This window comes from Phascolarctos cinereus, unplaced genomic scaffold (assembly GCF_003287225.1).
Source record: "Phascolarctos cinereus isolate Bilbo 61053 unplaced genomic scaffold, phaCin_HiC Scaffold_2;HRSCAF=192, whole genome shotgun sequence".
NCBI classification, from domain to species: domain Eukaryota; kingdom Metazoa; phylum Chordata; class Mammalia; order Diprotodontia; family Phascolarctidae; genus Phascolarctos; species Phascolarctos cinereus.
In genome coordinates this window covers 229,714,591-229,731,128 of record NW_027555625.1, presented here as the reverse complement: position 1 = coordinate 229,731,128, position 16,538 = coordinate 229,714,591, and the positions used below count along the sequence as shown (strand labels likewise).

The window sequence follows — 16,538 nt, the reverse complement described above, 5'->3', positions numbered from 1 at the left end:
TTAGTCTTTCTCCGTAATGACCTGGCACACGCTTCAAGACAAGAGGCTTCAAATTGATTTCCTCCCCATTATATTTCCTTGCAGGCTGATTACTAACTACTAAGCTAATTTTTTTTATGTGAATAAAATTATTGGTTCCAAGATTGAATTACACAGCTACACACTCTCTTTTAAGTATGCAGCATGGTAGATAATCTTTAAATAATATGAGAACTTGGGACTCAATTAAGCTTTTCTTTTTCCTCCTTAAAAAAAATGCAAAGAAAATAAAACTCATAGTAACCCAAGGGTTGATTTACTGGGCAGGGCCCTCAACTGGCCCCCAAGAAGTGAAGCTTTGAGAACTGGGTATAGACATGTTCAGGGTGATCCAATTTGGCTGAAACAGAAGAGTATTCAAGAGGAAATGATTTGAGGTTGGCTGGTGAGGTAGGTTGGAAGCCAGACTGTGGCTTCAGCTCTGAATCTATGATTTTAAGGAGGAGGGACACACCTGAGACGTCCCCCAAAAAACACCCCAACCCCAATTTGTTACAACTATCGTGAAGCAAGGCCCCTTTCCATTAGATTTGTAAGATTTAGAGCAGAGTGTGCTCTAATTGAGTCTTATTTTATAAAGGGGAAACCTTGAAGCCCTTGCCCACTGCCCCACAGTAGCAGAGCCATGATTCAAACCCAGGACCTGTGACTCCACTCCCCATGCTCTTTTCATTCTGCCACACTGGCAATAAAAGTCGCTCAAGGAGTGGACTGATATAGTCAGACAGTTAAAAAGATTCATCTGGCCTTAGTAGGTCCTGTGAATAGAAAAGAAACATAGATCAAATCCCAATTTTGCTGCATGGCCATGCAAAGAAACTTCACTAAAGTCCCTCTGTTTTCATTGTAAAAATTTAGTCTTCGATCGAGAAAGATTTTGTAAACCTTCATGGGGTCTGTTGTTGTTGGTGTTATTTTCCCAGGCCATGCACCAGGCTTGCGAGTATAGGTCTCAAGGAGGAGGGGAACCCATGACAGAGCATGGATGGTTCCAAGCAAGCCCATCTCCACTCCTGTGAACATGATTCTCATTGTCCCAACAACAGTTCAGGGTAGTTAGTCCATCAGCCCACAAGCATTTTTTAAGTGTTTACAATGTGCTATGTACACGGTGCCAAGTGCCAGGGATGCAAAGAAAGACAAAAACAATCCTTGGCCTCTTGAGATGCACATTTGGGGGATGGAGGTGGGTGGGGGAGGTGAGATGACATGTAAATAACTAAATACCTACAAGATAAACATGTGTCTATGTATGTATGTGGAAGGTTATCTCAGAAAAGAAAGTTTAGTAGCTACTGGGAAAACCAAGAAAGGCCTCCTGACTAAAGGTGGAATTTGAGCAAAATCTTGAAAGAATCCATCTAGGGACATCTAGGTGGTGCAGTGGATAGAGCACCAGCCCTGGAGTCAGGAGGACCCGAGTTCAAATGTGGTCTCAGACACTTACTAGCTATGTGACCTAGGCAAGTCACCTAACCCCATTCACTTCAGTTTCCTCATCTGTAAAATGAGCTGGAGAAGGAAATGGCAAACCGCACTAATGAACTATGTGATCCTGGGCAAGTCATTTAACCTAATTGGGCCCCAGTTACTTTGTCTGTAATATGAAAGAGCTGGACTGAATGATCTCTAACAATCCATCTATTTTTGGGCAGTCAACCAACATGTATTTATTAAATGCCTACTTATTAAGTGCCAGACATTACTCCTGTAGGGGGTCTTTCCTTCAGGGAGCTTACATTCTATCAGGGGAGAGACTTGTTATACCAAGCCCACTTCAGTCAAGCCCAGAGTTTATACACCTACCAACTGGAAGTCAGAGGGAAGATTCGGGTTCCACCACCCAGCAAAGGAGCAAAGCTGCTTTGGCAGGGACCCCGAGTGGCAGAGGCTGAGTGATGGGGACTCTCAGAGAGTTAATGGAACATACAGCTCTGGTCTTTGTTCCTATCAGAGCCAGGGTTTATGGGTTCATAATAAGCCATTAACTTTTTTATGTATATGACTCATCATCACCAGACCCCCTGTGAATGAGGGCTCCTTCAGGGACTTGGTGGCAGGGGACAGCGAAGTAAAAGAACTGTGGGGTGAGCAGAGGGGGCAGCTCAGAGGCTGGAGGAGTCTGGGTCTGAATTCATTGTATTCCGCCCCCTCAGCTGGCTCCTTCCCTGGAGCTGTGCTTCAAAGTCACTGAGAGCTCACAACATTTATCTGGCCCCATGCCGTCTTCTTGCAATACCTCATTCTTCCTTCCCACCTCTACCTTTCCATTTCTTGGCAACTCTGGAAATAGTAATTAAATCAACCCTACCATTATTTCTGGAAAGGGTGTACCGGTTGATCACCCTAGGGCTCCATTTACCATGACTTTCCAAACCAAAACAGCTTTCCCAGGCCACCATCCCCTAGCCCTCTCTCAAAATATATGATCCATTGGCCGATCCTGCCTGGAGACCCCTTTGACAACACTAGCCACCCTTGTCAGACTGTGGCAGAGACCCGCAAATGGAAAGGGCTGAAGGAAGGCATCCCAGCCCTGGAAAACTTCCTGGCCAAATTGAAAAAGCTCTTTCCAGCATCAGTTCAAGCTCCTGTTGGGCTCTAGCATAACACCAACGCAGCACATTGTTAACACTGCAGTGACATCCCTGTGCATGTACTTAATTAGTTCATAGCAACTTGAGACTTTCAAAACACGTTGATATTCGGCCTTTTAGTTTTCTGTGTTGCACATGACACATTTAGGGCCTGCGTGGTACCATATCTTGGGACATTTCCACTTGATGTAAGTTGAGTTGCCTGTTTCCATATTTATTCAAGTCTTCAAAGAGGCAGAAAAAGTGTCTCCTTTGTAGGGTATATTTGGCCATGGGGGTGGGTTGAGATAGGTACCTAACTTTTTTTTCGTTTTTCAAAGGGAAACACAGTGCCCCCCCCCCAGATGGCAGATGAGTGCCTGAAGAGGTTGTGCTTGGGTAAATGGCCTGTAGTGAGATCTTCTAGAAGGGTGAGGGAAAAGTTAAGGAGATACTAGTTGGCCAGGAACTAGAAGGCAAGAAAATTTTGTGCGGTGTGATTGTCATCATGAACATCTGTAAATGTATTAGTGCCATTGGAATAATAAACTTGATATGATGATGCATATAAAAAAATATATAATCCTTAAAGGAAGAGACTGTCTCTTCTTTGTACTTGTTTGCACATAAGAAATACTTAATAAGAATTTCTTTATCCATTTATCTCACTTTTCATTAACCCCTATAGACAAGACACAAAACTCCCTGGGGTAGTTCCCATCCCAGGCCAGAGGAGTTCGGAGAAGAGGACACAGGAAGGGCACAGATTTTTTTTTTTTAATCATCTTCGTAGGTTTTCTTCCGAAGTATTTCTTAAGCCTCCTCCCCACCCCCTACCTCCTATAGGCCAACTTCATGCAAAAAGAAGGAGGTGGTCACTGGCCTTCACAAATTTAGGGGAATGAGGGACAAGAAAGTGAACAACATGGCCTACCTTCTGTCCAACTGGTTGTCAAGAAAGAATATATGGTGGGGGGGGGGGGTCAGCTAGGTGGCACAGTGAATAGAGCTCTGGCCAGAAGTCAGGAGGACCTGAGTTCAAATCCAGCCCCAGACACTTAACACTTACTAGCTGTGTGACCCTGGGCAAGTCATTTAACCCCAATCACCTCCCCAAAAAGAAAAAAAAAAAGACTCTATGGAACTGGCAGTCAGGAGGCCTGGATTCTGTGCTCAGCTCAGTCACTGGCTTGTTGGGGGCCTCTGAACAGTGCATCAGTCAACAAGCATTTATTAAGCACCAGGGATGTACTTAGTCCCTGTCCTCAAGAAACACATATTCTAATGGGAAAATATAGCATATCAAGAATTGGGTATCTGCAAGATAAATATGGAGCCAGGTGGTAGGGAACCTGAAAGGGGTAGGAATCAGCAGCTGGGAGGACCAGAAAAAAGGCTGCCCTAAAGAAAGGGGGCTCGGAGCAGGCACTCCCTCTGTCTGGGCCCCAGGCACTTCTTTTGCAATACAGATTCGCTGAACTTAATGAGTTTCAAGATCCCCCCCAAATTTTATGGTTGTGGGGTTCGGTTTCTACTTTTGTCACTGCTATTTTTAAACTCAACCCTATTTTCTAAGGGAAAAAGAGAGAAGGTCTGACTGTTAGCAGTTGGAAGGCATGCTGCCTTACCTAATCTCGTTGGCCTTAGGATGAGGCAGACTTGGAGGGAAGAGGAGTAAGCTAGAAAATGTGGAGGGGCAAATGACCCAACTGACATGACAAAGAGGGCATTAGATTGGACCTAGTTTTAAATCCAGGCGCTCTGACTTAGTAACTCCTCTGGGTGTCAGTTTCCTTCTCTGTAAAACGAGAAAATGTAAGGAGCTAAAAAGATGATGGAGGTTTCCAACACAGGAGGGAGGGAAGAGGATGAATAGACCAGTCCTGAGAGGGACTGCAGAGACACATTCACTTTGCAGAATACAAGGCCAGCTATATCCGGAACCGCTCGATCCGTTCTGTGTCTATCGAGTTGGATGGGGAGCTTTACAGCATGGGACTACAGGCTAGGAATGTCACCAAGCGGCACAGGCTGGAGAGCGGAGGGGCCCCTGAAGACCAGGAGGACAAGGATGATGGCAGCGAGTTCAGCGGCACTGGTGACCTTCAGGAGTACATGGCCCCCAACCTCATCAAAGTAACCCACAGGTGAGGCTGCTTCCAAGACAGCCCCAACCAGCGCTGGCTCTGCAGCTTCTCTGGAATAGGGAGCGATGGAAGGAGGCTGAGCACCCCTGGAATCAGGGCTATGTGGAGAGTTGGGGAGGTGGGCGGGGGACTGGCTCCATGCACGCAGAGAACCGAGTGCTCATCAGAAGCTTTTAAATGTGCAAGTCCCTAGGTAGGATGGTCTCTGTTCAGTGATATTGTCTCTTTCCTCCACCCAACTTGGACAGGTGCTACATCCTGGAAAATGACACTGTCCAATGTGACCTAGACCTGTACAAGTCACTGCAGGCCTGGAAAGACCACAAGCTACACATTGACCATGAGGTGAGTGGCCCCTAGGCTCAGTCATCAAGGCACCTTCTGCCAAAGCAGGACCAAGGCTATCCTTGGACAACAGAGAATGGCATGATGGAAGGGTCACTCTTGGAGGATCGTCAGACCTAAAAAGGAGGAAATGGGCACACTTTTCTGCAAAGAGTCACTAGTTGGGGAGGGTGGTAGGAGGGAGAAATGGAGGTTTGTAAAGAATAGGATTGGGGGTGGGTGAGGAGGACAAGTATTTGTTATGCACCCAGCATTATGCTAAGCGCATTACAATATTACCTCATGGTGAGGTAGGTGCTATTATCCCATTTTATATTTGAGGAAACTGAATTGCCCAGGGTCAGAGAGCTAATAAATGTCTGAGGTCATATTTGAATTCAGGCCTTTCTGACTCCAGCCCTGGTGCTCCATCCACTGAGTCACCTAGCTGCCTTGAGAGAAATAAAGAGAAAAAGGTCACATGGTGTAGTAACCACCTATTCAATCAATAAATATTTACTAAGCACCAATTATATGCCAGGAACTCAGGCTACAAAGACCAAAAATGAAACTTCTCAAAGAACAGAGAATTCTGTCAGGGAAGACAAGTACATATACAGAATATATATATGGAATAAATGCAAAAGAAATATAAAAATAAAGTTAAGGAGGAAGGGCAATAGCAGTTGGACGGATTAGAAAAGGTTTCAGGTAGAACGTGGTGCTGGAGAGCTGAGTCTGGAAGGAAGAAATGAATTCCACGAAGCACAGGTGGGGAGGAAGTACACTTTGGGCAAAGGGGGGGCCAGGGCTGGGGAGGGATAGAGGTGGAGTACTGCGCATGAAGAACAGAGAAAAGCCTAATTAGACTCAGTCAGCATTTATTTAGCATCTTTTCACCAAGCTGAGTACTGGAGATAGAAAGAAAGGGGAAAAAAACAAAAACAGTCCCTGGGCTCCAGGAGCTCACAGTCTCATGGGAGAAGACACCATGTAAACAGCTAAGTACAAAGCAAAAATGCATACAAAGTAGTCTCAGAGGGAAGGCCCTAGCATTGAGGAGGATCAGGAAAGCCTTCTTGCAGAAAGTAGAATTTTAGCTGAGATTTAATGGAAGCCAAGGAAACCAGAAGGTAGATGTAAGAAAGGTGGAGCATTCCAGGCCAGTGAAAATGCCCAGAGTGGGAGATGGGGTCTCTGAGGATGGCAAGGAGGCCAGTGTCACTGGACTGCACAGCACAAGAAGGTGGGGAGGTGAAGGTATAAGAAAGGTTGGATGGGGCCGGATAATAGAGAGCCAAACTGGATTTTCATACTTTATCCTGCAAGCAATAGGAGGCCTGATGTGTACCGGATAGGGAGGTGGCATGGTCAGACTTGTACATGAGGAAAATCAATCTCATAACTGAGTGGGGAGGATGGAATGGAGTGAGGAGAGACCAGTAGCTGGCTAGCACAATAGTGTGGAAGGGGAGGCTAGAAATATACCACAGGGTAAACGTGGGGAAGGGATGTTAAAAGTCAGAGTAGTGTATTTTTTTATACAGGGAGGCAATAGGGAGCCCCTGGAATTTATTGAATAGGAGAGTAAAATCGATTTGCACTTAAGAAAAATCATTTTACCAGCTAAAGAACATTAGACTTGGAGTCATAAGGTTTGAGTTCAGATCTCAGCCCCAACACATACTGGTGTATGACTGTGGGCAGGGAACTTACTCCTCTCTGGGCTTCAGTTTCTTCCTCTATCATATGAAGGCACTGGACTCAATCTCTATGATTCCTTTTTGCATTGACATTCCTTAAGTATGATTGGGAGGTGGGACAGCTTACCATCTCTAAGAATTCTTAAATCCTCACCTCTGGTCTTGTCCTTCTTAAAGTTAGGAAGAAGGATGAAGTGACCTCTGGAGATGCCCAGCACCTTTCACAGTTGTGGCCAAGGATATCAACAGCTTGACGTCCTTGATCAATAGTGTAGGGAACAATGAAAAAGCCCCCTCTCCATTCGCACTGGGGACCTATGGGAGCTAACTCCTTTTGCCCAACCCTAAGCAGAAATCTAACTTTGAAGCTATCTTTAAAAAATGTCCATTTTTGTGTGCTACAGTGGAGGGACTGCTGAGGTCCATGGCTAAGGAGCTCTGTGTAGAAGGCATCAGCCTCAGAGGTTGGTGGGTCTCTGGTCTCCAATGGTCTTGCCTTTCCTCAGATTGAAACACTCCAAAACAAGATTAAGAATCTTCGAGAAGTTCGAGGTCATCTGAAGAAGAAGAGACCCGAAGAATGTGACTGCAATAAGATGAGGTAAGAGGCAGCTGGGTGGTCTTGAGGCATCATGGGCTTTGAAGCTATTGGACACTTCAGCAGGATGTCAAGGGAAGGGCAGGCAACGTACTTTGAAGTCATAAATACTGTCAGAGGCAGCCCTGTCTGGAAACAAGGGGGGTCAGTTTTTTGAATGCCCAAGTTAAGAACGCCTCTCCCTTTTAGTTAGGGGCTGGCCCCTGCACTCACTTGATAGGGCAGGATAAAGGTTTCCCAGGCAATTAACAGTCCTCAACATAGGGGCCTTCTCCTACCAGATTCGTGATTCCTTCTGAGCAACCTTAACAGCACCCCCAAACAGTACCCCAGGTTCCACCTTATCAGAAGCAGATAGCTTAAGGAAGACAACCTTTGGGGACGATTTGATCTAGAAGAACATAGCTGACTGGCCTGTGACAAGAGTTGCTAGCTTAGGTGAATGTGAATTTGAGAAATTGGCCCCCAAAGCCTCAGATTCAAGTCACTATGCAAAGTGATCTGAGCTTGGAAAGGAGGTCTGGAAAAAGTCCTCTCTGCACACCTTTGCCTACATAAGATAGCCATCTGTCTTGGGGTTAAATTCACGCTGTCTGACCTAGCACCACAGGTTCCCTGCCTTGACTGCCACAATACGTGGGCATAGGCTACAGCTGTCATCACCCATCCCCCCCCAGGAGGACAGCACCCAAACGTGGGGCCTTGTCCCTGATGAACCCTATCTAGCCTCAACAAATGTCTGCCTCACTGAGTGGTTTTGAGGAAAGTCCTTTGTGAGTCGTAAAACATGGTATCAATACATGAGTTATTGGATATTTGGGCCTAAGTGACCTTTCAGCTGTTCTTATGATGTATCTATCTTCCACCCAGAAGCTGGTTATGACTTTGCAATATATGATCAGCACCACTAGAGGTCATCATCACCTCAGTTCTATCATAGGAAAGACACTACTGGGAACCTAGAAGGAATCTTAAATTAGAAGGCTGACGTCTGCCAGGGGAAATAGCTCCTATCAGCTAGTAAGAGAGCCCAGACTAGAGTCCCAGTCTCTGATAACTGACTGGGCTAGTGTACTTTCCACTTAGGCCATGGCTTGCTTTTTCCTTTTAAAGAGTTCCCCTATACATATAACGCTGATTGTAGATAACTAGAGCTGAAATTTACTATTATTTCTGTGAAACCTGGACAGGAATGTTTGGGTTTGTTTTTTTAATCAGATATAGAGAAACTCCTGGGGATTGTGGGGAGAATTGCCATTTAGTGAATACACTGGTATTGTATGTAGAACCATCCATCTGTCCTAGTGAATGGCGAGATCCAAAAGGCAGTCATTAATGGTTCCATATCCTATCCTATCATATCCTATCCTCAAAGGAGGTCTCCAATGGAAGGCCCCCAGGGATCCGTGCGTAGCCCGATGCTATCTGACTGATTACTCATTGACTCGGATAAAGGCAGAGATGGCCTGCTTATCAAACTTACAAATGACACAAAGCTGGAGGAAGGATAGCTAAGGCGCTGGATAACGCAGATCAGGACTCAGAGATATTGTTAGGCTAGATTATTCGGCTGAATCTAATTAGATGAAGTTTAATGATTTAATAATCTTGGGTCCAAGATTGGGGTGGGGGCAGGAGAGAGAAGCGTGGCTCTACAAATTGTTGAACAGAGATGTTGGTTTCTTTTTTAGTGACTGCAAGCTCAATATAAGTCAGTATTGAACGTGTCAATCAAATGAAAATTAAAGAGGCATAATGTCCAAGCAGAAGACACTCCCGCCTCCCAGTACTCTCTGCCCCAGCCAGAAACATCTAGATCGTTGTGTTCCTAGGGTCAACAACATACGGGGAAAGACACTGATAAACTGGAAAGTGTCCAGAAGGCAAATGGGATAGTGATGGGCTGCAAGTGCGGCATGTATAAAGGTCAACCACCAGATGAACAGGAGTTGGTTTAGGCTGGAGAAGAAAGCCTCAAAGAGCACTTGCTGGCTGCTTCAGGCTTTTTGAAGGGGTGTCATATGGAATAGACTTGTTTATCTGGGCACCAGGGAACAGAAATGGGAGGAATGGGTGGCCACTACAAAGAGACAAGCTTGGGCTTGCCTTGAGATAAAGAAAATCTTCTTAACAATTAGAGCTACCCCAAAATGCTTCAGAGTTCATGCATTCCCTTTCACAAAAGGGCTTTGATAAAAGGCTTGCTAGTGACGTGTTGGGCTGGATTAGACTTTGAGATGATATTCCAGTATATACCTGATACACAGATATATACATGGGTTGTTGGGTCCAAAGGCTGACCCAGCCTAGGAAAAAACATGGGGTGGGTGGACAATGGGATATGGTACGCTGTTAAGGGGAGCAGCTTCTAAGTACAAATTCTGTTTTCCAGCTACCAGGCTAAACACAAGGGCAGAGTCAAGCACAAAAGCTCCATGCTGCATCCTTTCAAGTAAGTGGCAGCTGGCTCTGAGACACACTTCAGGACCCACACCTACTGCATCTGAGAGATAGGGAGAATTCCAAGCTGGTTTCCTTGGCTAGGGAGTTGGAAGGGGATGGGGATGGGGAGGATTCAACAGGAGGCATCCATTCTAGCCCTACCTTATTTCTTTAAAAAAAAAAAAAGAGGTCATGACCTCAATTCCTTCTTAAATAGCATCCCATGATGTTTCCTACCCTACATTCCATAAGGGTGCATCTCAAAAGAAAACCCCATTATTGGGACACACAGAGAGACTGGACGCTCTCTAGCGTCCCTTCCAACTCAAGTTCAGGATTTCCCTCACGGGCCCATAAAAGGCATCTGTAGTCGGTCACCTTTTAGTTGACTGAAAAATGGATGCAACTTTCTAAAATGTTAAGCACTCGTGGAAAAGGAAGAAAAAGGCATGTGCTGACATAAGTCTGAGGATGGGATTGAGTGGGGAAGGCGGGCATTCTATTTGGGTTCTTTCAAATGCCAACTGTAGCTGAGAATGGTAGGAACTGGGTGATTCTAATCCTAGTTCTTTTCTGTCACTTTAAATCAGTCCCTTTCTAGGACTGAGTTTCTTCTTCTGTCAGAAGAAGGCCAGATGATTCCCACAATACTTTCACCTGTGATCTCCAATTGGAGCTAATCCAGAAGTGGAATAGGCCGCCTGGGCTGACACCTACTAGGCAAAGCATCTAACTTTTCTGAACTTGAATTTCTTCATCTATAAAATGGGGATATACTTGTATAATCCCTACCTCACAGAATTAGCTGGCTCCCCTGTACAGAAAGGTCTCTGAATGACCACTTGTCAGATGAAGACAGAGGTGTCAAGGCATGAAAGCCTCACACTCCTGAGTAGCACTGGAAACCACATTAAAACGGAATTGGGAAATATTTAACAAAATAAATAAAACTACAATAGAACATAGATAATGTTCTAAGTCAGTATGCAACCTCAGGGACAGTCACATCTGTGCCTCCCCACCTTTTTCTATTTGAGTTTGACCCACTCCTGTACAAAGGAATCCAATTCAGGTGTGGAGTGAACAAAATGATTCCTTCTAGCTCTGAGATCCTATGGTAGCAAGTGTCCCAAGACACAAGACAGCTATAGTCAGGATCCAAGTCTGCTCTGGGTGGCCACCAATGCCACCTCAAAGTCAGAAAAGGGTCTTTTGTGGGGAGACTGCATTGTGCTGAATGGTAGGCAGTACCTTGGATTTCTCTCTCATCTTCCTTTCCCTCTCCATCTCCCCATCCCCCATGGGGCACCTGAACCCAGGAAAGCCATGCAGGAGAAAGACAAGGTATGGTTGCTGAGAGAACAGAAAAGAAAGAAGAAACTCCGCAAGCTGCTGAAGAGACTGAAGAACAATGACACCTGCAGCATGCCTGGACTTACCTGCTTCACCCACGACAACCAGCACTGGCAGACAGCTCCGTTGTGGACCCGTAAGTGAGCCCAGAGGGTGCTAACCCCCAACTGCCATTAGCACCCAGTATGACCCGAGTCCTTGGTGTAATAACTTTTCCCCCCTAATATTTCTTAAAGCTTGCTCCCTATTTTCAAATGTGTGATTGAAGCTTGTTCCTTGTAACTGTGTGAAGTAACAGAAAGCACCCTGGGCTTACAGTTCAAAGACCCAGTTTCCAAGGCTCCACTCAGTCATTTATTGTATCATCTTGGGCAAGGAATAGTTTCTCCCAGCCACAACATCCAACAGAGGGAGAAGAGGAGGATGAAAGGAGATAGAGGATGTGATTATTATCCCTATTTAACATCTGAAGGGAACTGGTACAGAGAGGGAGAAATGACTTGCCCCAGGTCAGCTAAGAGTGCAGACCTGAGGACCTGGACGTAGTCTAAATCTTCAGACTTATTCCTTTTTACCACACAAAACCTGGCCTATCTAAAGGACAAAGTGGCAACAAAGAGGGGAGAGAAATCGTTTCCATTGCAGTTATCCAGTGAAGGTTCCATACCTTAGTGATCTCTAGGCTGGTAGCATGCCCAAGGACAAAATCTAAAGGAAACCTTTTATGTTACATTTTATTTTATGCCCCGGGTGTAAGGATTCGGCTCACAAAGTTGTCATTCCTGGGTCAGAGTCCTTGAGGACCAAGTGGGCTGTCCCCCTGCCCTTCCCCTCTTGCAGAATGGCTCGTGCTTCTCACCACATGACTAATTTTTTTTTTTGGTTGCAGTGGGGCCTTTCTGTGCCTGTACCAGTGCCAACAACAACACATACTGGTGCATGAGGACAGTCAATGAGACACACAACTTCCTGTTCTGTGAATTTGCTACAGGCTTCCTGGAATATTTTGATCTCAACACTGATCCCTACCAGGTATGGGATTCACTATGTTAAGTCCTATCAATCCCATCTATTTTAATTAAGTAGTTTTCAGTAGGAAGCATCATGATGCTGCAGGGGCAAGAGAACTGGGCTTCAACTTTCCAGTGAAGGGTTCAAACACAAGGCACCTGGGTGATGAAACCTACGTTGTACAGTCAACTCCAGTAGCTAAGGAGGTCATTCCAAAAGGAGTCACCCAAATGGCTGATGGTCATTTTGGAGGGTTCCAAGACATCTGTGCAGTTTAACATTCTTTATCAGTGACTTGGATAGGCATGAACTGAATGTGTATTAAATTTCTGGATTAATTCAGCAAGCATGTATTAATCACATACAATGTACATGATATGTTGGCAATGTAGAAACAAAATGGAGTATCTAGTCAGGGCAGGGGGAGATGGGTGTATATGTTACATTCTACTCAGAGGATATGACATTCAACAGAGAAACTAAATGCGATTTGAGGGGGGAGAGCATATTTTCAACTAGGTGAGGTCAGGGCAAGTTTATCCTAGGAGGTGGCACTTGAAATGACACTTTAAAGAAAGTTAAGAAGCAAAGATGAGTGGCGCTGGTTTTATTACTGATTTCAGAGGTAGAGTTGGTGTCATGGAATGAAAGAAGATGGCTGGGAAGTAGTGTGGTGAGTCTGAATCTAGGCTAGTGAATGTTTAGCAATCCGAAGCCCAGTGTTCCTATATGCTCAGAGTCAGACGCTCAAAGTTCCAAGAAAGACTGAATCAGAACTGAAAAACCTTTGATAGGCCAACTCTGATAAGATGACATTTATCACTATCTTGGGCTCAGAAATTAATTTCACAAACTTGGGAGTTAGGTAATGGGGAGAAATGCCACTCAAATGTCTGGAGGGCAGTTCACAGTTCATCTGAAAAGGTCTGGGAGTTTTAGCATATTGCAGTCTCGGTCATGAGTGTCCTAGGTTTCATTAACATGAAGGACTAGGGAATCTGCAGTTCCACTGTAAACTACCCTGGTACAATCACAACTACGACATGTTCAGTTCTGAGTGCCACACATTAGAAAGGTCACTGATAAGCTGGAGTGTGTCCAAAGAAAGAGGAAACAAGCAGGTGAAGGACTTGCAGTCCATGCCATATGTAAACAGTATCCATCAGGAGGCAGAGGTGTCTAAGGAAGTTTCCTATCCTTTAGAGTAATCTAAAAGTGGAATGGACTACTCCTCTCAGTAGGCAGGTATCCTACTAAATATGAGAGTGACCAGGAGAGAGGTGGGGAGTTTGGCCTGGAGGATACTGGGCATACATAACAACTACTGTCTTCAAGGGCTTGAGGGGCTGTCACATGGAAGAGGGAAGGCACTTTCCTGGCACCTCAGGGAAAAATTAGGTAGGAACAATGGACGGAAGTTGCAAAAGTCAATTTAGATTTGCTGTGATGAAAAATTTTCTAACAATTAGCAATCTCCAGAAGTGACATGGGTTACCTTGGAAGGTACTAAGTTTCCCTCCCAGGAGGTCTTTAAACCAAGGCTTAAGGAGTACTTGTCAGATATATTCTACAGATTCAGCTTGGACTAGATACCCTGTAAGGTTCTTCAGAACTGGGAGAGTCTAATTCCAACTTCACAAATGTGGGACCTGAGTGCTCCAAGTTACTTCTCTCTGGGCCTCGATTTCCTCTACTATCAAATGAGAGGAATGAGTTAGATGTCTTCTGAGGTCCAGATGACCAGCAAGAGGTCTATGCTCCTCTGACTTGACACTAATTCTGGTCACTTGTTTGTTTGGGGATCACAGGTGTAGGGAATTCGCAAGGAGAGGCTTTGCAGATCAGGGTCAGTTGTCTGAGAGGGCACTGAGAGGTTAAGAGACTTGGCCAGACCACGCAATTAGGCAGTGTCAAGGGTGGGACTTGAACCCAACTTTTCTGACTCTGAAGTGCTCGCTCTCGCTCTCTCTCTCTCTCTCTCTCTCTCTCTCTCTCTCTCTCTCTCTCTCTCTCTCTCTCTCTCCCCTCTCCCTCTCCTCTCCCTCTCCCTTCCTCTCCCCCTCTCCCCATTTGCCATGTTCCCTCTGTTCACTGAGTGCATACAGCTGTCTTCCAAAATAGAAACTTAAGAAGTGCAAAAGGTTGCTTCCACATATTAAAAGGCCGGATGGAAGGTTAAACTACAATGCTCACAAATGTACTGCTAGTACTTGGAACCCAACTTGGTCAAGTGGATGCAATGAATAATGTAATAATAATACTAATGTTCACATTGCTGTAGTTGTTTTAAGGTTCACAAATTGTTTCCCCTTCAATACCCCATAACCCTTTTCAAGTAAGTTGGGCAAGTATCATTTTCCCTCATGGTCACACAGCTACTGGCACAGTCCACATTCAAACCCAGCACCTTTTACATTTATACCACAATGACAGCCAATAAAAGATTGACAGAACACTTCTTAACGATTTAAGTCGGTTAGGGTGGACACAAGACAATGAAAGAAAATGTTTCCATAATATGGAGCTGGATAGCCTAAAAAAATTTTTTTTCTAACAACTTACTTTTCTTATAATCACCAGCTGATTAATGCAGTGAATACACTGGATCGAGATATTCTCAATCAACTGCATGTACAGCTAATGGAGCTCCGGAGCTGCAAGGGGTACAAACAGTGCAACCCCAGGACTCGAAATGTGGACCTGGGTAAGGACCCTGCCTCGTCTCCTCCCTCAATTCCAATTGCCTATACTTGTCCCCAGCTGTACAAACAAGAGTATCTGGGGAACCTTAAGACCTGCCTCGAGGTGATGATGTATTTGAGTGATCAGGTTCATACTTTAAAATTGTAGTAGTAGTCTCCTGGACAGTATGACTTGGAAAGTGCAATATAAAATTTTATTAATGTTTTTTTTTTGGGGGGGGGATGGCTAGAGAGAATCATTTGGCTAAATAAAAGCAATTTAATTGCCAGACCATCCTTAATCAGCCTTTTCTCAAGATGCAACTCATGAAAAAGGAAGCAAAACTGAAAGAGGCCTGCTTCCCCATTCCAGAATAGTCCTCAAATGAAATGCCATGAGAAAGAGCAGAGTGAGGGGAGAAAAAACTTTAAAGTTACAGAGATTGAAGATAACATCCCACTATTCCTTCACTGTGTTAAGAAAAATCAGATGGTGAACGGCAGCCCTGGTGCAGTGAGAATTCTAACCAGAAATAGTTACAAAACCTCTGTCTGAGGCAACGTCTGTTCTCTAAAACCTGCATTAGAATAGGAAGACGGTATTATCTGGTCCTTGGGCTAACCATAGTAAGGAAGCATTTGTCAGGGAGTTTGATTCTAATTAGGTAGAATCCATTGCCTCCCCAAATGAGTTGAATGCTTGACCTTACAATTGGAATTACAAGATTTTTTAAAACTAGACTACTAATCTTGGAACCAAGGGAAATGGATATCTAGCTGCAATAGGAAATTTCTACTCATATTTGGGAATAGTAAGATGAACCAAATTCTGCTCAAGTTCTGTGGTAGACTCTGTGTCTAAAGCTAGTATTTGGCCATCTGGGGCAATGGTGTATAATCCTGCCCAGTGACATTTATTCTCCTCTGTAAAATGAGAGATTTGACCTAGATTATCACTACAGTCCTTTCAAACTCTAAATATGAGGACGGGTTTCCAATTAGTCACCTGAACCAGCAAATGCCACCAGTTACCAATACAAGTAGAAGACAGAAATCCTTTGACAGCAGTTTGATAATTATTTCCAATCTGTGAACCTTCTTTACCTTTCCAGGCTATCCACTGATAATCTCTTTATTTTCCCCTCATTTAGGACTTAAAGATGGGGGAAGCTATGAGCAGTACAGGTACTTTCACTTTTTCTGTAAATTTTAAATAAATGAAAAGGTTTTTTCTTCCCATTATATTCTCCCAACTCCATTTTGAAATAATCTAATAATTTCTTCTGTGGGATTTGCATGTCTCTGCCATAACCCCAAATTTGGGATGACTCACTTCTTGTTGTCACCTTTTATTCCTTTTTGGGGTGGTTTGGGCTCTTTTCTTCTTGGTGATTAACTCTTTTTTACCCCCTCTTTTTTAACTTATTGAAAACATAGGCAGTTTCAGCGTCGAAAATGGCCCGATATGAAGAGACCTTCTAAGTCACTGTGAGTTGAGAAGCCATTTTACAAATGCAACAGTAATTGTGATTTATTTCATTTTGCAAATCCTCCTTGTTTTCATGCCATTTTTCAGCTTCCAGTAGTACAAGAGAAAGAATGTATCTTTCATTTTGTTTACTCACAATAGCTCCATCCCAGGTCTCTTAAAAACTATTTTAAGC

The 16,538-nt window shown here is 44.4% G+C and overlaps 1 protein-coding gene across 1 annotated transcript in view; it reads left to right on the top strand.

Moving 5' to 3' along the window:
- Positions 1-16,538, top strand: part of SULF2 (sulfatase 2) — a 138,992-nt gene that overhangs the window by 119,926 nt on the left and 2,528 nt on the right. Inside the window, exons 12-20 of the mRNA XM_020984167.2 lie at positions 4,534-4,762; positions 5,011-5,107; positions 7,296-7,390; positions 9,780-9,839; positions 11,149-11,318; positions 12,072-12,214; positions 14,774-14,897; positions 16,026-16,059; positions 16,312-16,362. Of these exons, the coding sequence (XP_020839826.1) occupies positions 4,534-4,762; positions 5,011-5,107; positions 7,296-7,390; positions 9,780-9,839; positions 11,149-11,318; positions 12,072-12,214; positions 14,774-14,897; positions 16,026-16,059; positions 16,312-16,362 (1,003 nt within the window). The remainder of the gene's footprint in view (positions 1-4,533; positions 4,763-5,010; positions 5,108-7,295; positions 7,391-9,779; positions 9,840-11,148; positions 11,319-12,071; positions 12,215-14,773; positions 14,898-16,025; positions 16,060-16,311; positions 16,363-16,538) is intronic.